This window comes from Staurois parvus, unplaced genomic scaffold (assembly GCF_062004578.1).
Source record: "Staurois parvus isolate SC_StPar_1 unplaced genomic scaffold, SC_StPar_1.0 ptg000827l, whole genome shotgun sequence".
NCBI classification, from domain to species: Eukaryota; Metazoa; Chordata; class Amphibia; order Anura; family Ranidae; genus Staurois; species Staurois parvus.
In genome coordinates this window covers 6,699,139-6,726,237 of record NW_028318623.1, presented here as the reverse complement: position 1 = coordinate 6,726,237, position 27,099 = coordinate 6,699,139, and the positions used below count along the sequence as shown (strand labels likewise).

The window sequence follows — 27,099 nt, the reverse complement described above, 5'->3', positions numbered from 1 at the left end:
GCTCATGACCCTTACAGCAAGCAATGGTACATAATATAGCCCGTAAGTCCTTAAATGTCCATGATGAGTTCTAAAGCACAAACGGCAGCCATCCCATAGTGTGCCAACTCTATAGAAGTGAAGGGGAGAAAAAAGAGGCTCCTTCTAAGAGCAGTATACCAGTATAGATTTATTTAGCCACAGTTAAAAACACTTACAGAATGTAAAAGGTTAAAATGCCCATCAGATGAATGGTCTAAATCAGGGGTCTCCAAACTTTTCAAACAAAGGGCCAGTTTACTGTCCTTCAGTCTTTAGGAGGGCCGGGTTGTGGCCACTGAGAGTAAAAATGTCCTGGGCCCAGCATCAGTGAAAATATGCATAGCCTCAGGGTTGGCGGTCAGTAGGAGAAAGAGTAGTGCCCCGTCGTTGGTATCGGTGGGCGGAGTAGTGCCCCGTCGTTGGTATCGGTGGGCGGAGTAGTGCCCCGTCGTTGGTATCGGTGGGAGGAGTAGTGCCCCGTCGTTGGTATCGGTGGGAGGAGTAGTGCCCCGTCGTTGGTATCGGTGGGAGGAGTAGTGCCCCATCATTGGTATCGGTGGGAGGAGTAGTGCCCCGTCGTTGGTATCGGTGGGAGGAGTAGTGCCCCGTCGTTGGTATCGGTGGGAGGAGTAGTGCCCCGTCGTTGGTATCGGTGGGAGGAGTAGTGCCCCGTCGTTGGTATCGGTGGGAGGAGTAGTGCCTCGTCGTTGGTATCGGTGGGAGGAGTAGTGCCCCATCATTGGTATCGGTGGGAGGAGTAGTGCCCCGTCGTTGGTATCGGTGGGAGGAGTAGTGCCCCGTCGTTGGTATCGGTGGGAGGAGTAGTGCCCCGTCGTTGGTATCGGTGGGAGGAGTAGTGCCCCGTCGTTGGTATCGGTGGGAGGAGTAGTGCCCCATCGTTGGTATCGTTGGGAGGAGTAGGGCCCCATCGTTGGTATCGGTGGAAAGAGTAGCGCTCCATCTTTGGTATCGGTGGGAGGAGTAGCGCCCCATCTTTGGTATCGGTGGGAGGAGTAGTGCCCCATCGTTGGTATCGGTGGGAGGAGTAGTGCCCCATCGTTGGTATCGGTGGGAGGAGTAGTGCCCCATCGTTGGTATCGGTGGGAGGAGTAGTGCCCCATCGTTGGTATCGTTGGGAGGAGTAGTGCCCCATCGTTGGTATCGGTGGAAAGAGTAGCGCTCCATCTTTGGTATCGGTGAGAGGAGTAGCGCCCCATCTTTGGTATCGGTGGGAGGAGTAGCGCCCCATCGTTGGTATCGGTGGGAGGAGTAGCGCCCCATCGTTGGTATCGGTGGGAGGAGTAGCGCCCCGTCGTTGGTATCGGTGGGAGGAGTAGCGCCCCGTCGTTGGTATCGGTGGGAGGAGTAGGGCCCCATCGTTGGGAGGAGTAGGGCCCCATCGTTGGTATCGGTGGAAAGAGTAGCGCTCCATCTTTGGTATCGGTGGGAGGAGTAGCGCCCCATCTTTGGTATCGGTGGGAGGAGTAGTGCCCCATCGTTGGTATCGGTGGGAGGAGTAGTGCCCCATCGTTGGTATCAATGGGAGGAGTAGTGCCCCATCGTTGGTATCGTTGGGAGGAGTAGTGCCCCATCGTTGGTATCGGTGGAAAGAGTAGCGCTCCATCTTTGGTATCGGTGAGAGGAGTAGCGCCCCATCTTTGGTATCGTGGGAGGAGTAGCGCCCCATCGTTGGTATCGGTGGGAGGAGTAGCGCCCCATCGTTGGTATCGGTGGGAGGAGTAGCGCCCCATCGTTGGTATCGGTGGGAGGAGTAGCGCCCCATCGTTGGTATCGGTGGGAGGAGTAGCGGCCCATCGTTGGTATCGGTGGGAGGAGTAGCGGCCCATCGTTGGTATCGGTGGGAGGAGTAGCGGCCCATCGTTGGTATCGGTGGAAAGAGTAGTGCTCCATCGTTGGTATCGGTGGGAGGAGTAGTGCCCCATCGTTGGTATCGGTGGGAGGAGTAGTGCCCCATCGTTGGTATCGGTGGGAGGAGTAGTGCCCCATCGTTGGTATCGGTGGGAGGAGTAGTGCCCATCGTTGGTATCGGTGGGAGGAGTAGTGCCCCATCGTTGGTATCGGTGGGAGGAGTAGTGACCCATCGTTGGTATCGATGGGAGGAGTAGTTTTTCTCACCACAGTGAAGCTTTTCTTATATGTATGCCAAGTCTGGTACACTTTGCGGAACTGGCATTTTCGGGCCCCAGTGGTCTCTTTGCGCTCCTTTTCCCATCTGACTGTCCAGGAGCTCAGTGATGCCCTGGTCCAGATCTGGGAGGAAATCCCCCAGGACACCATCCGCCGTCTCATTAGGAGCCTGCCCTGACATTGTCAGGCATGCATACAAACACACGGGGGCCATACAAACTACTGAGAACCATTCTGAGTTGCTGCAATGACATTTCAGCAAAATGGACTCGCCTGCTGCATCATTTTTTTCACTTTGATTTTCGGGGTGTCTTTGAATTCAGTCCTCTGTAGGTCGATCATTTTAATTTCCATCAAACGATGAGGCATCCTTGCATTCCTAACACATGACCCCATCCATATCTGTATAGATATCCAGCACGACATTTTTCCCCATTGAGATCTGATGCGTTTTCAAAATGTTCCTTTGATTTTTTTGAGCAGTGTATGATTGTGACCAGTTCCACTAGATCAGTGGTGGGCAACCTTTTTTTTCAACTGAACCAAATCTCGCCAAAACCACGATTGAAATTTATTTTGAGAGCCACATTTTTAAAACTGAAAATACATCCCCCATATAGTAATTCATCCCCCATATAGTAATTCATCCCCCATATAGTAATTCATCCCCCATATAGTAATTCATCCCCCATAGTAATTCTTCCCCCATATAGTATTTCATCCCCCATAGTTATTCATCCCCCATATAGTAATTCATCCCCCATATAGTAATTCATCCCCCCTATAGTAATTCATCCCCCCTATAGTAATTCATCCCCCATTTAGTAATTCATCCCCCCTATAGTAATTCATCCCCCCTATAGTAATTCATCCCCCCCTATAGTAATTCATCCCCCATATAGTAATTCATCCCCCATATAGTAATTCATTCCCCATATTGTGTCAATTCACTTACCTTTGCTCCGCGCGTTCCTCTCGCCGTGTTCCCGCGACGTTCCGGTCTTCAGGGCGGACTGTGAGAGGAGAGGAGTTCGTCACGCTGCCCCGCCTACATCCTGACAGCCAATGTTTGCCACGCTCCGCGGGCCGGATTAAAAGGTCCGCCGGGCCGTAGTTTGCCCATTGCTGGGCTAGCTACAGAGTCCTGACTTTTGGGGCGGCCGCCCGAGAGGAGGGAGGGGAGCGGGCGCCCGGCACACAGAAGAGCCGCATTAAAGTCTGTAAAGAGCCGCATGTGGCTCGCGAGCCGCGGCTTGCCGACCACTGCACTAGATTGATAGATCAATTATGTCATCTACGACAGTGGTGCAGTAGATATATGTAAAGGTGTGTCAGTTACCATTTATTTATTCCCATTTTTCAATAAAATATTTCACAAGCCACAGATGGGTTCTCTGTTTGGGACTTCTTTTTCCTGGCCTCTTACTCACATACCTAGCTTGTTATGTGTCTTTTTAGTCCTGAGAACACCTCCCCTATTTATAGGTGAGTCGGCTATATATATTTCTTATGCAGTGGATCTTGATTTTGCTTTTATGATTTCCATTGAAGTGGATATAGAAAGTTATGTTTCTTTTTCCCCCCCTTCTTCTTTTTTTTTTTTTTTTTCCTTTTAGATTCGAATCCTGTCCATTTTAATGGTTTGACTGCAGGAGCGATAGCTGGCATTGTTATAAGCATTTTAGTAGTGCTTATAGCTGCAAGTATTGGTGCCGCGTATGCATTTAAATCTAAGGAATCAGGTAAGTTTTATTTATTTATTTATTTCAGGTACTTATATAGCGCCGTCAATTTACGCAGCACTTCACATATATATTGTACATTCACATCAGTCCCTAACCCTCAAGGGGTGTACAATCTAAGGTCCCTAACTCACATCCATACATAGACATACTAGGGACAATTTAGACAGGAGCCAATTAACCTACCAGCATGTCTTTGGAGTGTGGGAGGAAACTGGTGTACCCAGAGGAAACCCACGCAGTCACAGGGAGAACATGCAAACTTCAGGCAGATGGTGCTGTGGTTGGGATTTGAACCAATGACCCTAGTACAGGCGCAAGTGCTAACTGTTTAGCCACTGCGCTGCCTGTTCCTGCATGGGCCAGAAATGTTGGCTGTATTTGACCTATTTGGTGCCACACAAATACATACCCGTGAATCTTTGAAGGGAAGGAACCTGGTGTACCCAAGATGCCATCTGCGTTTGTCCCATGTGACTTTACAAGAATAAATACAGTTAGGTCCATACTTATTTGGACACAGGCACAATTCTAGTCCCCCTCAGGTACCCACCAAAACACACCCAAGCCACAGCTTTGGAGTTAATGCCAGGTTTATGTTAAACAAGCTGCCCTTAGATAGGACATGGCAGGTAAAGCCTGACAGCCTATGGGCATCTGCATCATTGGGGGGGTCCTAAGCAGGAATGGCCAGGATGTGAGATTGGGTGAAGGATTGAGCCATGTTTTCTGATGCCTGGAGTCAGGCAAATGATTGACTGCTCTGGGGAGAACTTTTGGATGTAACTTGCAAAAACCAAAAAAAACAAAACAAAAATGTGTCAATTTGTATTCTTTCCCCTGCCAGTAAGCAACATTTGATTGTAATATTTTCCTCCTCTCTCCTGCTCTCTCCTCGGTTGTGGACACAAACACTTGGCCACGTTAAAGTAGTTATAAACCCTTACATATACCAAGTGAAGTGACTAGGTGATACACAGAGATTAAATAAATCCTCCTACATAAGTTGTACCTGTTTATCTGTAGCCATCTCTCCTCTACACCTGTTGAAAGTGGAGAATTTACACAGGAACTCTCAGCTCTGAAAAGCAGGGGGCGGGGAGCTCAAGCTACATCAGTGAGGAGAGCTCTGAGAGCTGATTGGAGGGAAGGGATACCCCCCCCCCCTTTACACAGCACACAGGAACAGAGCTGAGACTGTCAATCGGCTGTAGGTCCCTCCCCTGTCACCATTTTTCTTTTGGTGTCAGAAAAACTTGTCAGAGGTGACTCGTGCTGACAGCAGAGGAAGGAGGCAGTGGGCAGAAATGACGCTTAGTGGTCTGGATTGAGACGAACGATAGAGGGATATGCTTTGTGCATAGCTCACGTCAGAGGTTTACAACCACTTTAAGGCCTAGTTCACGCTGGCATTGAATGCAGGCATTTTAGGGGCGTTAACGTTCCTCAAACGTCTATGCAAATGGTACTATGGACAGCACACCGTGCTGTTCACATTATCAAAACATGAAGCGTTAGCATCGCATCAATTCAAAATTGAAGCCTCATATAGAGTCTGGAGGAGTTTGAAGCCTTTCAAAGCCTCCCATTCAAGTCTGTGGTGATGCTTCACAAACGCATTGGCAGGCATTTACGTGGCATTTGCAGTGCTGCTGCGTACCATAAATACCATAACGGTAATAAAAATTACAGTTTATTATAGGTGTTTGTAGTGCAGTTTTAACTATTGTAAAATGCTTCTAAAACGCCTCAAAAGCACGCATAGGGCGTTTTTTAGGAGCATTTTTAACGCTTGTAAAACACCCATTCTAAAGCTCATTACCGCCTATCTAACGCCCATACTAATGCTACAGGAGCGTTTTTTGAACAGTTAGAAATTTAGTGAAGTGTGGTCAAGCCCTAAGGCTAGGTTCACACCTATGCAGGTTATGTTTCAGCCGTTTCTTCATTGCGTTGCGTTTTATGCACCTGCGGTTTTTTACGTGATTTTGCAGCATTTTTGATGCGTTTTGTGGATTTTTTTATTTTTCTTATTGCTAGGCAGATTTAAATTGCAAAACGCATCAAAATGCGATACATGCTTTTCTGCTGTGTTTCCATTGAAGTCTATAGAACCAAAAATGCAACTTTTTGCGTTCAAAAAAAGTCCCTGACCCTTTCCAAAAAATGCACCGGGTGAAAACGCAGAGATGAGACCATGTCCCATAGGAAAGCATGTTAAATGGACTGTACTGCGTTTCTGCAAAGCGCTGCAGAAAACACTTAGGTGTGAACCTGGGGTAAAGCAGTTCTTCACCTTAGGGAAAAAAATAAATAAAAGTCAGCAGATACAAATCCTGTAGCTTCTGACTTTTATATTCCAATGGTTTTTATTAATTTTTAAACATTATAAAACAGAGGCAATAAAACTCGCCCACACAGGGGCTATCAATTGCACAGAAAAAAAAAAGCAAAATAAAAGGAAAACAGTGCTCTAACGCCAACAGGGCAAAAGGTACACCCACACAGGGGCTATCAATGGCACATAAGGTACAAAACATTAATGCAACTGACTAACAACTAAAGGCAGCTGTCCAGTCACACCAAAAACAGAGAGAGAGAGAGAGAAAGAGGAAAAAAAAAGGGGGGGGGGCAAAAAGCAGGGGTCCAAGAGCGCCAGTATCGAACGCCATTACATCCCCAGGCTAGCCGGGGGGGAGTGAGGGAAAGGCATATTGCAACCGCGGCTCCCATATTTTCAAAAATTTACGTTGGGAGTCGTTGCGGATACTCGACATCTGTTCGTTGAGCATCATAGTAGTCATACGATCCCGCACCCCCTGAAGAGGGACAAACGGACTCTTCCAGGCCTGGGCAATTGTTCTAGTGGCCGATAAAAACAGATAGGAAGCCAACTTCTGCTGGTGAGCCAAGAGGCCCGGTATGGGGCAATGAAGCAAGACATACCGGGCATCCTGGCGTATGGAGAGATGGAACAAGGTGAAAAGGAGGCCAAACACACGAGACCAAAAACAAAACCGTCTCGGGCATGACCACCAGATATGCAAGACATCTGCACGATGGCCACAACCCCGAAAAAAACACTGATCACTACAGGCAGGGTTAGCCCGGGCCAACCGAGCCGAGCTTCTGACTTTTAATAGGCCACAAATACAGTTTTACATGTAGATAGAGCCTACAGTGTGTCCAATCAGAAGGAATTATTTCCATCTCCCTGCAAGTAATAGTTATCTTTTCTGAGAGATGAAATAGATTCTTCTGATCTGTGGATATAAATCAGAGCTGGCAGGCCTTTCGGAGCCCCCTCCTGGTCCCCTGCGGTTTCTTAAGCTGAAATGGCTAGAGCTCTTTTTTTTAGATTTCAAGAAGGTGGCAAACTCTGGCTACATAGGTGACAACGTTTTGTTGGCATCTAGGTGTCACCTCTGGCCTAGAAGCTGCTCTGTCCTTTCAGATGCTGATTGGTGAACATATGTCTCTGACTGAATTCTGAACACTGATCTATAATAACATGGAATGAAACTAGATCTACAATTACATATTTCTACAGATCACATCATAGCTCAACTATTTAAATCTTACATTTATGTTACACCCCGCTCTTTTTTTTGTGTTTTTTTTTTTTTTGTAGTCTGTTTTCTTTATTTTCTGTACAGCAGGAAATGAGCGATCATTTCTCCTAAAGTGAGGGAAAATCCCTTCTTACCTCATTACTCTGGAACTAGTGACTACTGATTTACCCACATGGAGTTGTCAGTGATTCAGCCATGCTATGTGTATGACTCCTAGCACCAGCGGTGCTATCCGCACCTTTTATATAGATGTCCCACCTAACCCCTTCGCCTAGCATCGGCGTCCCTTAAACTTGCTCTTGGGAAGCTGCAGGGACTGCCCAATCACATGACCCCTTGCGATTGGCTGTCGCAGTGGTCACTTGATCAGGAGCCAGTCCTGCCAGCTCCTGATCATTGTTAGACTGGGAGCTGTCTATGACAGCTTGGTCACTGTACTGATAGCACAGTGAGTGCCCTTTCATCATAGAAACTTTTGTCATCCACGGCTGCATCTGTGTTTTTTTATGCTTTAAAACCAACCCTACACTTTGAGATAATACCAAATACACTAGAATACAAGGTGGAATCCAGAGGTCTCAAGACTAATTTTGTGACATGCCAACAGATGGCAGCACAAGGCTGCACGCACAGTCACAAGGAGCACCGATCTTCATAAGTCAGTGTGCCAATAGAAATCGTCCTGTGTACATTGGGAGCTGTGTAACTGGTGCTATTCTGACCACATGCGTTACCACATCTGCTATTTCATCATGGAGAGCACATTAGAAGAAAGAGCAAACGTGATATTCTGTGTGAAACCGGGCAAATCTGCCACTGGAGTGGAAGAACATAACTGGAAGACGAGATATCAGGAAGACCTTCAACGAGCTCAGCCCCTGAAAATGTTGCAACCGTTCTGCAACTTGTGCATGATGATGTGCAGAACAATCCACATCATTGCTACCATTGTCGGTGTGTCGTATGGAACAGTCCAGGCAATCCTCGCGTGTGATTTGAACATGTGACGTGTTGCTGCCAAGTTCATCTCTAGGCTGCTGACCTAGAAGGAACATCGTGCCAAAGTCTGCCAAGAACTCCGTCAGCATGCCGTGAGTGACCCATCCTTCATGTCCATAATCGTTACTGGTGACAAAACCTGGGTGTACGGATTTCACATTTGCTGTTTGTTCTAACTTGCTGTCCATGATGAAATAGCAGACGTGGTAATGCACGTGGTCAGAATAGCACCAGTTGCACAGCTCCCGAGGTACACAGGATGATGTTTTTTGGCATACTGACTTAAGGTAGCAGGAGTGGCTCCTGATCAAGTGACCACTGTGACAGCTAATCACAAAGGGTCATGTGGCATAAAAAGCACACTGATTTATGGAGTTTGGTGCTCCCTGTGACTGTGCATACAGCCTTATGCTGCCATCTGTTGGCGTGTTACAAAACTAGTCTCAAAACTTTGACACCACCTCGTATTCTAGTGTATTTGACACTCAGCATTATCTCTTGTAGGGTGGGTTTTACCGCATACAAAATGCACATATGCAGCCGTGGATGACAAAGGTTTCTATGATGAAAAGGGCACTCACTGTGCTATCATTGAAATGTCATAGACAGCTCCCAGTCTCTAGCAATGATCAGGAGCTGGCAGGACTGGCTCCTGATCAAGTGAACACTGTGAAAAGCGGTCATGTGATTGGGTAGTCCTTGCCGCCGCCCAGGCATAAAAAGCACACTGACTTATGAAGGTTGGTGCTCCCTGTGACTGTGTATGCAGCCTTGTGCGAGTTACAAAATTTTTTGATACCACCTCGCAGAGAGGGAGAATGTTTGAAAATCTTATAAAAAATCATGTATGACAGTAACATTGTATTACAGTTCAAATGTAACCATCATGCAGTATTAACAGTAGATTTTTCAATTTTGCATCACAGGTCCTCTTTAACCAAGGAGATTAGAAGGCACGTGCTCCTGCACAGCACTGAATTGATGCTGCTCCAGCCTGAATGCAGAGTAGCACACTCCTACAAAAACATTATGGGTTAAGACATGGGGGGAGAAGAATGGAGGGAGAAAAGTGCACCTGTCATTTGCAGCAAACATTGTGCTATAAGAGTGATGGGGGGGCAGTAAGGGGGTTATTTACTTAAATTGGAGAGTGCAAAAGCTGGTGCAGCTCTGCATAGAAACCAATCGGCTTCCAGGTTTTATTGTCAAAGCTTAACTGAACAAGCTGAAGTCAGAAGCTGATTGGCTGCCATGCACAGCTGCACCAGATTCTGAGTGCTCCAGTTTTAGTAAATCTCCCCCTTAGTGTCCTGTATCATTATCACACTACTCCTTCATCCATCTATCATTGCATCCATCTTCCTGCAGCTGGATCTAGTTCTGATTTACCCATCAAGCTACGTTCACACCTATGTAGGTTGCATTTTGCTTTTTTTTTCCCCTTGTTGCTAGGCAGATTTAAAACACAAACAGCAAAACCACCATACATGCTTTTCTGCAGCGTTTCCATTGAAGTCTATACAAACAAAAAGGTAGCGTTTTGCGTTCAAAAAAGTCCCTGGCCCTTTTCCAAAAAACGCACCTAGTGAAAATGCAGAGATGTGAACCTGTCCCATAGGAAATCATGTTAAATGGACTGCTGTGCGTTTCTGCAAAATGCCGCAGAAAACGCTTAGGTGTGAACCTGGGGTTAGAGACTTCTACTTCTGACTTCATAGGAGTTCACAGGATGTGCCTATACATCTATTACAGGAACCTTTCAGCAGGTGTCCATTGAAGGCTGTAGAACCCCCACTCCCTCCCTCCCCACCACCACTTACATGCGTGTTATCATGATACTTCTATTAGGGTTCGATGTCCCTTATAATAGTCATTTTCTAAATTGGGGCCAATTCATGCTGAACGGACCGCTGCCACAGAAGCAAGCCCCCTGAATGCGACACATTCAGGTAAATGGGGAAGCGCCGCAAACGCCCCGCAGCTGCATGCAATGTATGCAGTTGCGTTGCGTTTGTCGACACAAACTGGGTTAAAACAGACACCTGTCAGTAGCCTCCGAGTGCAGTCCAAATGTGGATCATGCTTCAGAGCAAAGGTAGATTTAGACGCACATTTATTTCTACCCTAATACTTAGAATAGCCTATGCTATTGGTGCGATGGCCAGATTTTCAAAATTAAATCCTGGGACACCCTGCTTGCCACACCCACTTTGAACCACACCCTTGTAGCCACGTCCACCAAATGTTTGGGTGTCATGAGAATTGTAAGTAACGCACAAAGTTGGGTGGGGCAGTATTAGGTAATCCCCAAAGTTCAGGGTCAAGATCAAGTAACACAGAATGTTCAGGGGTCAAGGGTAAGAAACTCAGAGTTCAGGGACCAGGAATATGTAGCACACAGTTTAGGGGTCAGGATTAACAGACACAGAGATTGGGGGTTAGGATTAAGTAACATACAGAGATCAGGAGTGTGTAACACACAGAGTGCAGGGGTCAGGAGTTAGTAACACGCAGAGGTCAGGTGTCAGGAGTGTGTAACACATAGAGAGCAGGAATGTGTAACGCGCAGGGTGCAAGGGTCAGGAGTGTGTAACGCGCAGGGTGCAAGGGTCAGGAGCGTGTAACGCGCAGGGTGCAAGGGTCAGGAGCGTGTAACGCGCAGGGTGCAAGGGTCAGGAGCGTGTAACGCGCAGGGTGCAAGGGTCAGGAGCGTGTAACGCGCAGGGTGCAAGGGTCAGGAGCGTGTAACGCGCAGGGTGCAAGGGTCAGGAGCGTGTAACGCGCAGGGTGCAAGGGTCAGGAGCGTGTAACGCGCAGAGATCAGGGGTAAGGAGTAACCAACGCACAGAAAGTTTAGGAGTCAGGATTAACAGAGTTCAGGGGCAGGATTAAGTAGTGTTTAAGCTGGCCATAGATGGATCAAATCTGGGCTGGTTCAGCAGGGATTGGCCGAAATTTGATTCATCTATGGAGAGACTGGTTGTACTGAAGTCGATTCATCTGTTGATTTCAGTACAACCAGCCTGTCAGTTTTTTGGCCAACCGATGTAGCCACCAGCAGTGATCATTGTGTTCTGCTGCCAGGGAAGGCTCCCTGCTGGCAGAACACAATAGTGCAGAGGGAGGGGGAATCGAGCAATTTTCCTTCCTGCAACACATGGTAGCAAGAAAGAAAATCACGTCATCTAGGGCCTGCCTTGGAGTACAGGTGTCAGGTTAGGAGCAGGTATCTCACACATGGTGGCTATTGTCTCTAGTTTCAAACTTTTTCTTCCTCCCCCGTCTCTACCTTGTTCATCCATGAATTCGGCCCTAGGACCTGAGCACCGTATAGTGACTATTGCAGTGCACAGGACCCAACTGAACGCTGTGCAAGCAGCAATCCTAGAGTAGTGTGTGTGCTTGCATGGCAACATGGATAGGTGCGAAAACGGGTTGCTCAAGTGGCACCATTTTGCATTATTGTTTTTACAATGCAACTTCAGTTGGAGCCTGCGTACTGCTGGGGTTACTATATGGTGCCTGGTTCCAGAGGACGCATCCGGGTATGAATTGGGAAATTGTGCCTGGGGACCCCTCATAACTGGGACTGTCCCTTGGAAACTGGGACAAACGATAACCTTGCCCTACATCCCTTCTATGCTGCATTATGTTTACTACTAAGGCTCCATTCACACTTATGCGACTTTGGTGTCCATAGTCGCATGACAAGTCGCCCCCCCCATGTTTAACAATGGGTACCATTAATATCTGTGCGAGTTCAAAGTAGTTCCTGCACTACTTTGGTCTGACTTTCATGCGACTTGAGGGCCATAGACTTCAATGTAAACCCTCCAAAGTCACATGAAAGTCGCACCTGAATGTTGTACATGCGACTTATGTGCGGCTTTGTACAGCAGAAACAATTATCCTTGGTCGAAGCCGCGCCGAAGTCGCATCAAGTCACACTGTAAACTCGCAATGAAAATCACACAGTTTTGAAGCCGCACAAGTGTGAATACAGCCTAAATGACAGGTGCTGTTTTAAAGAAGAACTCCAGACAAGACACAGCATTCAGTAGTCATTATAGGAAAATCTGGTTATCGTTTTCTGGGTGACGTGTTTAGAAGTACCAGTTGTAGTAATAGACTCAATTCACTCCGTTCTAATGAGTCATAAGCATCAAACACTAAGCACCAATGGGAGATGTCCATCTATCTGTTTAATGGAGACATTTGTCTTGTCTGGAGTTGTCCTTTAAATGTCCCAGCTTAGCTGTATAGTCAGGAATTTTGCATAAAATGTATGATGGGACTGTATGGGGTATGTGGGTAAAGTACAATCCAAGCCTGACTGACTGACATTTATTTTGCTAAAGCACTGTATATCAAAAACAATTGCCATGTGTGTTTTTTTTTTTAATAAAATCTTGTTTTCACTTTGTTTTCCTCCTTTGTTATATATCAGAACTGCAGCCACTTCCTACCTATACACACATCATTTCTCAGGGTAGGTTCCCCAATGGTGACAACAGTGGAACATCATGCCTTTTTGCAGTGCATGTTGGCATGTATGCTTGTAGTCGCCATTGGGAGTGCGTGTGACGGTGACAACACAGGAGAAGAAATGGGAAACAGGGACTGAGTGTTGTCACCCTATAACAGGAAATGCCTGAACAAGAATGTTCATGGCAGGATCACCAGGTATTATTTTAATGTCAGCTGCCAATATAAAAATCAAAAAGGTTTCTAAAATCACATTTTTTTAAATTTCAGGTACTTATATACTGCTGTCAATTTATGCAGTGCTTTACATATATATAGTACATTCACATCAGTCCCTAACCCTCAAGGGGTGTACAATCTAAGTTCCCTAACTCACATTCATACATACACATACTAGGGACAATTTAGACAGGAGCCAATTAACCTACCAGCATGTCTTCAGAGTGTGGTAGGAAACCAAGGTACCTGGAGGAAACCCACTCAGGCACAAGGAGAACATGCAAACTCCAGAGAGGTGGTGCTGTGGTTGGGATTCGAACCAACAACCCTAGTACTGCCAGGAGGAAGTGCTAACCATTTAGCCACTGTGCTGTTTTCATGTTAGATCCACACTGTTAATCTGTTATGGCCACGTTTCCTTGTTAGGTCAACACTGTTGACCTGATATGGCCATGTTGCAATGTTGAGTCCACACCGTTGACCTGTTATGGCCACGTTTCCATATTACGTCCACACCGTTGACCTGTTATGGCCATGTTTCCATATTACGTCCACACCGTTGACCTGTTATGGCCATGTTTCCATATGTCCACACAGTTGACCTGTTATGGCCACGTTTCCATATTAAATCAACACTGTTGACCTGATGAGGCCACGTTTCCATAATAGCTACACAAAGTTGACCTGATATGGCAACGTTTCCATATTAAATCAACACCATTGAGCTGATATGGCCATGTTACCATATTAGGTCCACACAGTTGACTTAATATGGCTTCATTTCCATAGTAGGTCAATTCGTTGACCTAACATTGCCACATTTCCATATTCGGTCAACACAAGCATCCCTGCCGCTTTGGGAATGTCCTAGCTGCAGCATAATGGGCAGACACTTACAGCTTCCTTCCAGGTTTGGAACAAACCCAAGCTCATCCATGGCCAGCGGTGTGATAATGTCAATATCAATGAGCAGAAAGGAGCCACAAGAAGCTGCAGAGATTAACCAGGATATTCCAAGGTCACATGAAATGTATGGAATGTGTAAATCATAAGACTGGCTGAACTTAATTTCAAACCCTTTGGCAGATAATACATTTCCCATATACAGTGTAGCAGAATCGCTTTTCTGAAGGTCAACTTTGGTTTTCATGGTGCCCATGTGCTGTAAATGGGAGTGATCGAAATCTCCCTTTCAAGACCCCTATAAGGGAAGCTCGTCTATCCTTTTAGCAGTTGACTGTTCATTGATTTACAACAGACTTGGACCTCATCTTTCTTTTGTCTTTCTAGGTTAATGATTGGGTGACTTTTGAGAGTCAGAGGTGGAAATCCTATCCAGAGGATTTATTACAGAGAAGCTTACCGGATCTCCCACCTTTCTACTAAGAATAAATCTATCATGGAGATCCGGGTACATCAAACTTTCAATCAAGCTGCATGTGAATATGTCACCTCTGACTCTGGATGGGCAGATTTACTAAGATGCTAGACATTTCTCTCTCATTTGCACAGCGTGATTGGTCTTTGAATTTTCCTTATTAATGAATCAATCCACCCTAATCTGATATTTCACTGGCGGGCAAAGCTACTTGCTAATATCTTCTATTACCTGGGGGCTTAAGTGGTAAGATCTCTTTATTTGAGAAAAATCCAGCAGTGAAGTTCGGTTGCAACGGCAGCAGCTGGTGGGCGGAGTTGAGAACTCCAATGGAAAAATCTTGCCTCGAGAGTCCCAAAAGGTATTAGGAGAATGGTAGTCCAACCAACTGACATTTACTCCAAATTGAAATATCTCTTACTGCGGGATTGATTCTTCAAAGGGCCACTAAACCTAAAACACAATTTGCCTTATATAAAAAATTGACAATACTAAAAATGTACAAAGTGCAAAAAAAAACATTTGCAAAAAATTACAAAGTGCAAAAATCTTAGCATTTGTGTAAAAAGCAACTCATCTGTAGATACGTATTTAATTCAAGGTTAACAATTTCAAGTTCAAACATATTGCTTTACACTGTCCAGACTGATATTATTTAAGCAACTTACTGGACAGGGAGTCGGCTTCATGCAGTAAAACCTAAATCCTCATAATTTACTGCTCCTTATCACTTTTTTTTGGAATTGACAGTTTTTGGCCCTTTGAAATGTACATATATGCATGTCGAGGTGAAGGCTGATCAAAATGTGCTTGTAAATATTCCTGAAGACATTTCTTGAAATGATTCATTGTGTTGTCTACTGCAAACAGAGTGCAATTGTCATATTTTTTGCACTTTATTGTGTAGAAGCAAGCAGCTGCTTGCTATGGACAACGATTTGTCAGTTAAAGGGGTTTATTTATGAAACATTTACTATGTGAATGTCAAAAGCATTTGCACAACCTTCATGATTAATCATCGTAATTTTCCTAATATATTTATTTTCTATGATTGTCAGCTCCATCTAGAGGCCATAATGGGTATTTTCCTGAAATACCTCAGTCGGGAAAAATCCACATTGTGGCCACTAGATGGAGTTGACAGTCGTAGGAAATAAACATATTAGTCAGGTTATATGGATTAATTGTGATGGCTGTGTGAATACTTTAGACATTTGCACAGCAAATGTTTTATTAATGGATCTCAAGGGTACTAGTATTCAAATGTCAGCATTCTTGCTGGGATAAATGGTGCTATGGGGCAAAAGGGAAAAAAAAGGACAGAAATACTTACCTTTCTTGCAAAAATTGATGCTCTAGCCTTCTTCCAATGATGTGCTCACTGATGATCAGCCTCCTTTTCAGAAACAATCACATGACGTGAGGCCTGAAAAGAAAAAGATCCGGAAACCCAATGTTGGTATTTATTTACTCATCCCAGCAAGACTGTTGAGATATCTTTCTGTGACTATATAAGTGTTGATCTTCACATTCTGAACCTGTTCTCAAAATCTTATCTGTACATGTGTTATGACCTTTTTTTAGTTTTTATTCTTTATTTTTCTATCTTGCTAGCTTAATATATGATCAGTTATTCAGCCTTCTTTTATATCTATCATATATACCCTACAGGGGCACATGGCTATGCTCTTCTTTTAACCATGCTTGAATATTCCCAAAATTCAGGAAAATACTTATCCATTGCTTAGCATTGGTAAAGTAAAGTAATCTAAAATACAGCAAATTTAGGTTTAGTTTTTTCTGTTTTTAAAAGAGACGTATGGGGTTCTGTAAAAAAAGAAAAAAATTACCTAGGATGGTGGATGCAACATTGGTCTGATGCTGCATCCATCCCCTGCTGCTTCTAAGGCTCCATGTACACGAGCGGCTCGTAAACTCGAATTTAGGAGCTTTTGCCATTTTTTTGCCAAAGCTCCTAAACTCAACTCCATAAAAGCCTATGTGTCCACGTCCACATAGGCTTTTGGCAGAGTTTAGGACTTCCGCATTTAGGTGAGGCTAATTTTTCCTCTACTGAACGCAGAAGAATCACGTTCAGGATAGGAACGTTTTGACCGCGGGAAAATGCAAAATCATGGTACTGCGGTTTTGCCTCGATATGTGTTTTTCCACGGCCGGCGGTCTTGGTAGGCTGGTGTACATGGAGCATTAGACTGAGAACTGAGTGATCAAAGACTGCTGATCGCTCAGTTCTCAGTCTTCAGTGAGCAGAGAACTGGTGAATGCCAGTCAGTGACTGCTCTGCCCCTCCAGAGCTAAATAGTGTGGCGGGGGCAGGAGTGGCTGGCTCAGATTCGCTGCGGCTCGCTGAGAGGTCGAGCCAACTGCCGGTCAGGCTTCTGGGAGGATCCCGACCATGTGGTCGGGATCTTCCTAGAGTCTGGGCTGGCTGAGTGATGTCAACCGACAGCAGACTTTAGCCCACTGTTGGCTGAAATGGGGTCACAGAAGTACAAAAGAAATTGCACTCCTGTGATCCATAGGGGAAGTACAGCCAAAAGAGATTTGACTATACTTCCCCTTTTTAAGGCTGAGCGGTTAAAAAATCATCACTATATTTGCCCCTTTTGGACCTCCTCTATAAAATGTAGACAACTCCAAGGTACAGATTTAAGGCTAAAACTACAGGAACATTTTTTTAGTAGCATGATCACAATACCAAAATTTTTGGTTGCTCTAGGAGTACACAGGCAATCCTCGAGTTTCAAACAAGATGGGTTCTGTAGGTTTGTTCTGAAGTTGAATTTGTATGTAACTTGGAACAGGTACATTTTATAAGTGTAACTCCAGCCAAAAAACTATTAGGTTTTGGTTAGCATAGGGAACAGTTAACTGGCCATGCGGTGATGGGGGATTGCAGACAGGTCTGCTGGACAGTGGGTGGCAGCATGCAGTTAGCAGAAAGATGGCTTCCCAGGGGTTTCTGGGGCCAGCATGATGTCATGCTGCCTCCATTCTTAAAGAGGAGTTCTACACCCCCCCCCTTCCAAAAATTAAGTCAGCAGCTACAAATACTGTAGCTGCTGACTTTTATTATTAGGGCAATTACCTGTCCAGGGATTCAGCAGTGTCCTCACCCGAAGCTCATTCTTCAATCAGCTCTCAGGCGCTTATGCCGCCATCTTTACTAAGGGAAACCAGCAGCGATGCCTTGCGGTTGCCGGTTTGTGAATGGGCTGCAGATTTCATACAGGTCCAAGAGGGATGCGTGGGGAAGGGGGGGGGGAAACCAAACTTCAAAACCAGGTACCTGCTCCCCCCCCCCAAAAGGTGCCAAATGTGGCAGCAGAGAGGGGGGGTTGAGGCAGATAAGTGGAGCTTCCACTTGTGGGTGGAACTCTACATTAGGTACAAGTCGTATGTAAGTTGGATGTTTGTAACTCAGGGGCTGCCTGTACTCACACTAGGCATGGATACCTTGTACTGTGCTCATGTACGATTGCCCCCACTCGCCCGCTGGCCTGTGTTCACAATGTGGTAGGCCTGATGCACTTATATAACTTATGTTATATCCTCTGCTACCCAAATGTGTACCATAGTGAGTCCCACTGAACCATGCCCAAGCCACCTCTTCCAGTGGGCCAGGGCACATTAGGCTAAACTGTACCTGAGCATGGTATGGAGCCGTCAGACTTGTCAAACCAACTGGACTTTGGGGTCAAATGTGCTTGGACAGAATATGAATTGCCCTAAAAGTATTATTAATAGTTAAATAGATGGAACAAGTTGCTTCCTATGGTGTAAGCCACACTAGTAGAACGTAGCAGCTATTAGCTGCACAGAATTGTGCACTATTATTCATATACTCCTTATTCGCCTGTCTATAAAGGGAGGGATTACGTCATTCTAAAGCAGACCTGGCTGACCAATCTCCTTTAGATGTACCATCAATTCCTGCCTGGACCTTGCAGTGTATGGGCTGTATGTATAGTTGAGCCATTCTTTAGATAGGCCCTCAAACTACACCACATAGCTAAAGGATTGCACAGTCAGATGTTACTATGTATGACCAGCTTCAGATCATTCACCCCTTCTCAGTCTTTCTTCATTTTCCACCGGGTCACTTACTACTTCTTGGGCCACCTACCTTTGACAGGGCAAATTAATTAGGCTACACTTTTACTTGTGGAAGGTAAAGCCAACATTCATTAAGCATTTGGTCCTGGTGGAAGGTAAAGCCAACATTCATTAAGCATTTGGTCTTGGTGGAAGGTAAAGCCAACATTCATTAAGCATTTGGTCCTGGTGGAAGGTAAAGCCAACATTCATTAAGCATTTGGTCCTGGTGGAAGGTAAAGCCAACATTCATTAAGCATTTAGTCTTGGTGGAAGGTAAAGCCAACATTCATTAAGCATTTGGTCCTGGTGGAAGGTAAAGCCAACATTCATTAAGCATTTGGTCCTGGTGGAAGGTAAAGCCAACATTCATTAAGCATTTAGTCTTGGTGGAAGGTAAAGCCAACATTCATTAAGCATTTGGTCCTGGTGGAAGGTAAAGCCAACATTCATTAAGCATTTAGTCTTGGTGGAAGGTAAAGCCAACATTCATTAAGCATTTGGTCCTGGTGGAAGGTAAAGCCAACATTCATTAAGCATTTAGTCTTGGTGGAAGGTAAAGCCAACATTCATTAAGCATTTGGTCCTGGTGGAAGGTAAAGCCAACATTCATTAAGCATTTGGTCCTGGTGGAAGGTAAAGCCAACATTCATTAAGCATTTAGTCTTGGTGGAAGGTAAAGCCAACATTCATTAAGCATGTGGTCCTGGTGGAAGGTAAAGCCAACATTCATTAAGCATGTGGTCCCGGTGGAAGGTAAAGCCAACACTGATTGAGGATTTGATCCTGGAAAACTGGCAAGGTTTAACACTTGTTACTTAACAGGGCCATTTATAAAACTAGCCCAAAATTAAAATGCAGTAGTATGTGTCCTTCTCTAAAAATTTGCTGTTATGTCATTTACTTACCCCCCCCCCCTCCAAAAAAAGAGCCCTGTACAGCAACTAAAATAAAAAAAAAATCTAAAGTCTTCTGTATTGTTTGTGTCTCAGCCTGTGCTACCTTTAAAAAATACATTAACGAGCTCTAGAATGTATTTTTATATTTTCTGTATGGTGATGGGCACTGTGGTATTGTGGTAGGTGTGTTCACGCTGTGCTTCTTAGTAAATCTGCCTTTTGATGCTAAATTGTATTGGAAAAAAATGTATATATTTTTTCTGAGTTAAAAGGCTTTCCTTTCATTACCCAGAGAATATAATTTTTTTAATATAATGTTCTTTTATATTGGTTTTTTTTAATGTTAAGTGTTAATTGCACTAATCTTTTAAATATGGCAAGGTAACCTTTATCCAATTTTTTTGATGGGTAATTTCTTGTAAAACTGATATTTGTAGTCTTTAGAGAAGAACCACTACCCACCTTCTTGAATTTCTTCTAGACTGTTACTGATAAAGGAATTAAGCCTATGGGGTTGGTTTATTCAACTTGGAGAGTGCAAAATTTGGTGCAACTCTGCATGGAAACCAATCAGCTTCCAGTTTTTTTTTTTGTCAAAGCTTAATTGAACAAGTTGAAGTTAAAAGCTGATTGGCTACCATGCACAGCGGCACCAGATTTTGCACTCTCCAGTTTTAGTAAATCTCCCCCTATGAGCGCCTCAAGACTTTTTTTTTTTTTTTTCCCCAGTGTACCATGTCTTGTGGACTCCTGCTTGGAGATCTCACATTTAGCTAAGCCAGTTCCGCAGCTATGAAGCTCTTACAAAACCAAGTAAACTTTGCTTAATGTGAACCCATGCTTTGCTAATAAAGGTAAAGGTTCAAATAAAGCTGAACTCCAGGATATAGAAACAAATGCCATGCAGTGGATCGCTCCCCACATTGAAAGGGTTACATTTTTATCTAGGGGTAGAGGAATAAACTGTATTACTTAGTTAGTACCCGATTCCTCACTCCCCTGATGCTCTGCTTTTCTCTCTGATTCCCGGGAATGGGGGAGGACTCTCACCATCCTTATGTACCATGCAGGACCAGTAGTCTTGCATTGTACGTGATGATGTCAGAAAGCCTGCAAAAGGTGGAATAGCAAAGATGAGCAGAATCTGGGAACTGGTCCTACACTGTGGTGGAGGACTTTTTGGAGTGTGGAATCAGATATTACAGCTAATTCCCCTGACACTAGACTTAGGCTGGCCATACACTATATAATTTTCTGTCCAATTTCTGCCCAATTTCCTTTAGATTTACCTTCAACTATGTAGTGCAAGAGCCTGCCTAATTGGATACAATTGAAAGTGTTGTTTAAGTTTGACCTCCTATTATATGGTCTTTGGTAAATCTGAAACAATTTTCTAAAGCAAATTGTATAATGGATGGCTAGTCTAAGGCTGGCCATACATTATATAATTATCTGGAGATTTTTGGTTTAGATTTACCAAAAACCATATAATAGGAGGACAAACCTAAACAACACTTTCAGTTGTATCCAATTAGGCAGGCCTTTGCACTACACAGTTGAAGGTAAATCTAAAGGAAATTGGGCAGAAAATTGGAAGATAATTGTATAATGTATGGCCAGCCTTAGGCTGTCCATGCATTATGCAATTTTCTGTCCAATTTATGCCCAATTTCCTTTAGATTTACCTTCAACTATGTAGTGCAAGGGCCTGCCTAATTGGATACAAGTGTTGTTTAAGTTTGACCTCCTATTATATGGTTTTTGGTAAATCTAAAGCAAAATTCTCAAGAAAATTGTATAATGTATGACCAGCCTTAACCCCCTGACGCCGAGCGCACGCAAATATGCGGCCTCTCAACGTCTGGGCCTTGACGCTGAGCGGCCGCATATTTGCGTGCAATTAGAAAATACATATATGCTGAGATCACGCGCCCTGTGCGCTCCCAGCATATACAGTTGCAAGAAAAAGTATGTGAACCCCTTGGGATTACGTGGAGTTTTGCATGAATTGGGCATGAAATGTGCTCTGATCGTCATCTAAGTCACAACAATAGAAGAACACAGTCTGCTGAACATAATACTACACAAACATTAGCTGTTGCCATGGTTTAATTGCACATAACATGTAAACATTCACAGTGCAGGGAGGAAAAAGTATGTGAACCTTTGGACTTAATAACTGGTTGACCCTCCTTTGGCAGCAATAACCTCAACCAAACGTTTCCTGTAGTTGCAGATCAGACCTGCACAACGATCTGGAGTAATTTTGGACCACTCCTCTTCACAAAACTGTTTCAGTGTAGCAATATTCTTGGGATGTCTGGTGTGAATCGCTCTCTTAAGGTCATGCCACAGCATTTCAATCAGGTTGAGGTCAGGACTCTGACTGGGCCACTCCAGAAGGCGTATTCTGTGCTGTTGCAGCCATTGTTTTGTTGAATTACTTGTATGCTTTGGGTCATTGTCCTGTTGCATCATCCATCCTCTGCGCAGCTTCAGTTGGCGGACAGATGGTCGTACGTTTTCCTGCAAAATGTCTTGATAAACTCTGGAATTCATTTTCCCATCAATGACAACAATCCCTCCAGGCCCTGAGGTAGCAAAGCAGCCCCAAACCATGATGCTCCCTCCGCCATGTTTTACAGTGGGGATGAGGTTTTAATGTTGGTGTGCTGTGCTTTTTTTTCTCCACACATAGTGTTGTGTGTTCTTCCCAAACAACTCAATCTTGGTTTCATCTGTCCACAGTATATTTTGCCAGTAGTGCTGTGGAACATCCAGGTGCTCTTTTGCAAACTTCAAACGTGCTGCAATATTCTTTTTGGACAGCAATAGCTTCCTCCGTGGTGTCCTCCCATGCACTCCATTCTTGTTTAATGTTTTCCTTATTGTAGATGTGTCAACAAAAATGTTAGCATGTGCCAGAGATTTCTGTAGGTCTTTAGCTGACACTCTGGGATTCTTCTTTACCTCATGCAGCATTCTGCGCTGTGCTCTTGCAGTCATTTTTACAGGATGACCACGCCTAGGGAGAGTAGCAACAGTGCTAAACTTTCTCCATTTGTAGACAGTCTGTCTTACCGTGGACACATGAACATCAAGGCTTTTGGAGATACTTTTGTAACCCTTTCCAGCTTCATGCAAGTCAACAATTCTTGATCGTAGGTCTTCTGAGAGCTCTTTTCTGCGAGGCATGGTTCACATCAGACAGTGCTTCTTGAAACCAGTAAACCAAAAACACGTGTGTGTTTTTTAAGGGCAGGACAGCTGCCAGCAACACATCCAATGTCATCACACTGATTGGAGTCAAGGTTGGCTCACTCCTGGCTCCAATTAGCTCTGGGAGAAGTCATTAATCTAGGGCCTCACATACTTTTTCCTCCCTGCACTGTGAATGTTTATATGTTATGTGCAATTAAACCATGGCGACATCTAATGTTTGTGTAGTATTATGTTCAGCAGACTGTGTTCTTCTATTGTTGTGACTTAGATGACGTTCAGAGCACATTTTATGCCCAATTCATGCAAAACTCCACATAATCCCAAGGGGTTCACATACTTTTTCTTGCAACTGTATGTCCGTGACTTACGGAAAGGTCCTGATCTCCCCTTTCGATCGGGACCTTTTCCGATCATGTGACGGCGAATCACGGTGGTCACATGACCATAAAACTTCGCCTGCCTCCTGGCTTCTGAAACTCTTAAAGGGCTGGGAGGCATCGGCGTGAAGTGGTTAGGTATTGAACCCTTGCAGTGCATGGATGTGGATTGGGGCCTTTTCCTAAGGGTTCATTCACAGGGGGTGCAAGAACGTGCCTACTGAGACAAATGAAGGGCTGTGGACACAAACTATCTACACCCAGAGGCACCCATCAATCCCTATACACAGGTAAGTTCTCAGATTTGAGGCCACCAATGTACAGCTGCAGCCTGCTGTTTATTTGTACAGGTGGCTGTAGGCAAATGACTGTCACCCCTGGGTTCGGGGATGCACTAGTTTCTCATGGTATATGGCTCGCTACACCCATGTGAATGAGCCCTTCCATTTACACTCCTGCAGCTCCGTTTACCTGCTGGAGCAGAGAAAACTACCCGGTACTTCCAGGTATGGGGTACTATGTGATTCGGCCCTTGGCACAGCTCCAAGTGCCCAACTGCCACCCAGTAACCAAACTGGAGCATTGTCACATGGGCTTGAAGGAACAATTGTAAGTCCTGTGTAAGTTTAACCATACTGTACCCTAAAGAGCCTTTTTCCCAATTTTCTCCGAAAAAATGACTTTTTTATATGTTAAAAAAAACTGAAGAATATATTTAAAAAAATATATATTTTTTTAAAATCTATTCTTCATATTTTTTTTAACATATTAAAAAAAACATTTTAATGTTTTTACATATATGTGTAAATGCATTCCAAAAATGTAGATTTGTCTTTTTAAAGACATACAGTATATTTGAAATGTATTTTTAGAAATATTTTTTTCATATATTTTGTAATAAAAACGCATTTCAACACATATATAATTTTTTTTTTTTTTTTTAAGTATATTGAATATGGCCAACATTGTAGCATTTCAAATATATGGCAATATATTTGGGAAGAATATTTTAAAAATCTATTTCAAATATATTTTACTTCTGTATAAACTGTCCCTCCGGCTGTGGCGAAACTACAAGTCCCATCATGCCTCTGCCTTTGGGAATCATGCTTGTAACTGTCTGCCTTGCAATGCCTCATGGGACTTGTAGTTTGGCCACCAGTTTGACACCCCTGCTCTAAGCCCTCAAACATTCAGCTTTGTAAATATTGTGTCTCTTTCCATTATATAATATCTGGGACCATAGCAGAGTCATTCATGAAACAGAACAAACTTGTAGAACAACCAATCAGATCCCATCTATCTATTGTGCTCCTAGCATCTATTATATTGCTGTGGGCAACAGATCAATATTCTGCCTTCTAATTGTTCGAACAGTGTTGTATCATGAGGAAATGTTCATGCTTGGACTGCTGAAAGTGTTCTTGTTTTTTTGTATTGCAAATCAGCTTCACCCAATAAATATCCGTTGCAAATCAGCAAACGTTTCCTGTAATTTCATTGCCAAGTTGGATGATATTTACCGTATCTTGTTGTCGTTACAATAGTGCTGATGCAAGGTTATGCTGATGCATGAATTAAGCAACAATACTTCTGCAATTAATAACTGAAACGGTTTAAAGTGCTACTACAGACTTGTGGGGGTTTTTTGTTTTTTTAAATAATAATAATGTTATACTTACCTGCTCTGTGTAATGGTTTTACACAGAGCAGCCCCAATCCTCCTCCTCCCTCCTGTCCGGTAACCCCAAAGCAAGCAGTAACGGTATGAGAGAGCGCCAAAAACGAAGTGTGGTATTAATAAGTAAACTGGTAGCAAAGTCTAAGAGGTAGTGTAAGATAAATTGGGTTCCCAGCCTCCCGAAAACCAGTGTGGACCTATGCTCATGCACGTGTGCGTTGCACACATGCTCATGCTTCTAAGTGAAGGGGCAATGTTAGAGGGCTCATGCACGTGTGCATTGCACACATGCTCATGCTTCTAAGTGAAAGGGCAATGTTAGAGGACTGATGCTCATGCACGTGTGCTTTGCACTCATGCTTCTAAGTGAAGGGGAAATGTTAGAGAATCTATGCTCATGCACGTGTGCGTTGCACACATGCTCATGCTTCTAAGTGAAGGGGCAATGTTAGAGGAACTATGCTCATGCACGTTTGCGTTGCGCGCATGCTCATGCTTCTAATTGAAGGGGCAATGTTAGATCTGCTGTTCCAGTTCATCGTGCGAGCGCACATGTGCACAAGTGGTCTGTCACCATGAGCGTTTGCTGAATGGTCTTCAGCTTGTCCCTGTGTTCCAGAGACCTGATCCACAGGACCTGCTTAAATGTATATGACCTGGCTTCCCCTTGGACTTTGCCTCTCCCCAGCGGCGTCCCTAGGTGGGTGCGGGGGGTGCGCGCCGCACCATGTGTCTCACAGGATGACACCAAAAAGTATTACAGCAAGCCAATGATCCCCGCAAGATGGATCGGATCTGCGGTAACACATGGTGTCACCCCTCCTGAGGTGGGCGGTCCCTGTCGTGCACACACAGCCTGGCTCTTCCCCTCCCTGTGTCCCCGTCACACCCCCCCAGACCGGTGTTGCAAGACAGGTACGCAAATATGCGGCCCCACAGAAAAAAAGCCCAATTCTGTGAGGCTGCATATTTGTGTTACGTCGGCGTCAAGGGTTTAGGCATCAGAGTGGTCATACAGTCCCGCACAACCTGAATCCTTTTTTTTTTTTTTTTTTTATCCAGCTCATGTGACTAAAGAATCACAGATGTGGGTGTATACACAGGAGTAAATGACAGACACCTTCCTCCATCCTCCTATTGCTAAACATTATGGGGGCGGCTATAGTGTTCTGATTGATTAACGTCACCAAGAAACTCAAAAAAAGCTTACAGTAGTTTCAATATAAATCAGTATTAAATCTATCAAATATAAGTGCTACTACCAGCAACCTAAAAAAAGCAGATGCTGTCTGAACAAAATGAAAGCTAGTATCAATCAGACCCGCAGAGGAAGTCGGATATGACGAAACACGTCAGGGTGTGACCATCCGTGACGTCAGCACGCACGCCGGGACCACGTGGTGAGAGCATGTGACTTGTTTAAGATCTTAGTTACCAGTGTGCTGTGAGATTGTCACTAGCTGCTGTGAGCGGCAGCCATCTTATTGGAAGTATTTATACAAAGTGCATTACCGTGTTAATGTGAGTGCTTCTCTTAAGGGGGGTTTTCTATGCCAATAAATGATTGTTTTTACGGTATCATGCTATGTGGCTGTTTTATTTTGCCCACATATGGAACTGATATTTCCCAATCTGAATGAGGAGGAGACTGGAGTATGAGATACTAATAATCTATTGATTGGAGGTCCATTTGGGCTGCTGGCTGATTATCACGTTCGAGATTTCACAACCATTCATTATTAAGGAGATTGATTGAATTCCTACTAATTTTCCACTGCTTCTGGTGAGTGCTGAATCCAATGGGGTGTTAATCACTGCAGGAGCACATGGATGGGGAATCACTTTGTCTTAAAGAGACACCACTGGAATGAATTGAACTTTTTACATTATAATTTTATTTTATATTTTTTTTTGGTGGAAGTTTTTTTCTTTCTTTTATTCTTTTATATCAATTGGACATTGTGTTTTGACATAGAGCTGTTTATGTGTACTACTTTTTTTAGTCACTGTTTATAAAACTATCAGTCCCTCCCCTCATCCCAGGGTACTAGGTGTAGTCCTAGACTCCCATCTGGCCTTTCAGCCCCAAATCCAATCGCTGTCCAAATCTTGTAGACTTCACCAACGCAACATCTCCAAGATACGCCCGTTCTTAACCTCGGAAACTACTAAGCAACTTATTCACTCCCTGGTTTTCTCTCACCTTGACTATTGTAACTCCCTCCTCATTGGCCGACCTC

At 44.3% G+C, this 27,099-nt stretch overlaps 1 protein-coding gene and 1 long non-coding RNA gene across 3 annotated transcripts in view; both read left to right on the top strand.

The window, feature by feature from the left end:
• LOC149443888 (uncharacterized) overlaps nt 1-15,568 on the top strand; it is a 44,985-nt gene extending 29,417 nt beyond the window's left edge. The window contains exons 3-4 of one of the 2 annotated variants that reach the window (XM_089655214.1): nt 3,786-3,911; nt 14,477-15,568. In XM_089655214.1, the coding sequence (XP_089511340.1) occupies nt 3,786-3,911; nt 14,477-14,481 (131 nt within the window). In that variant the 3' untranslated portion in view covers nt 14,482-15,568. Of the gene's footprint in view, nt 1-3,785; nt 3,912-9,408; nt 12,901-14,476 lie in introns of those variants that run through there. The other variant, XM_089655213.1, reaches the window with a different exon arrangement.
• On the top strand, nt 15,569-19,894 carry LOC149443887 (uncharacterized). The gene is made up of 2 exons (XR_016306605.1): nt 15,569-19,116; nt 19,157-19,894. It is a non-coding gene; the product is annotated as an uncharacterized LOC149443887 (long non-coding RNA).
• Nucleotides 19,895-27,099: the final 7,205 nt, after the last annotated feature.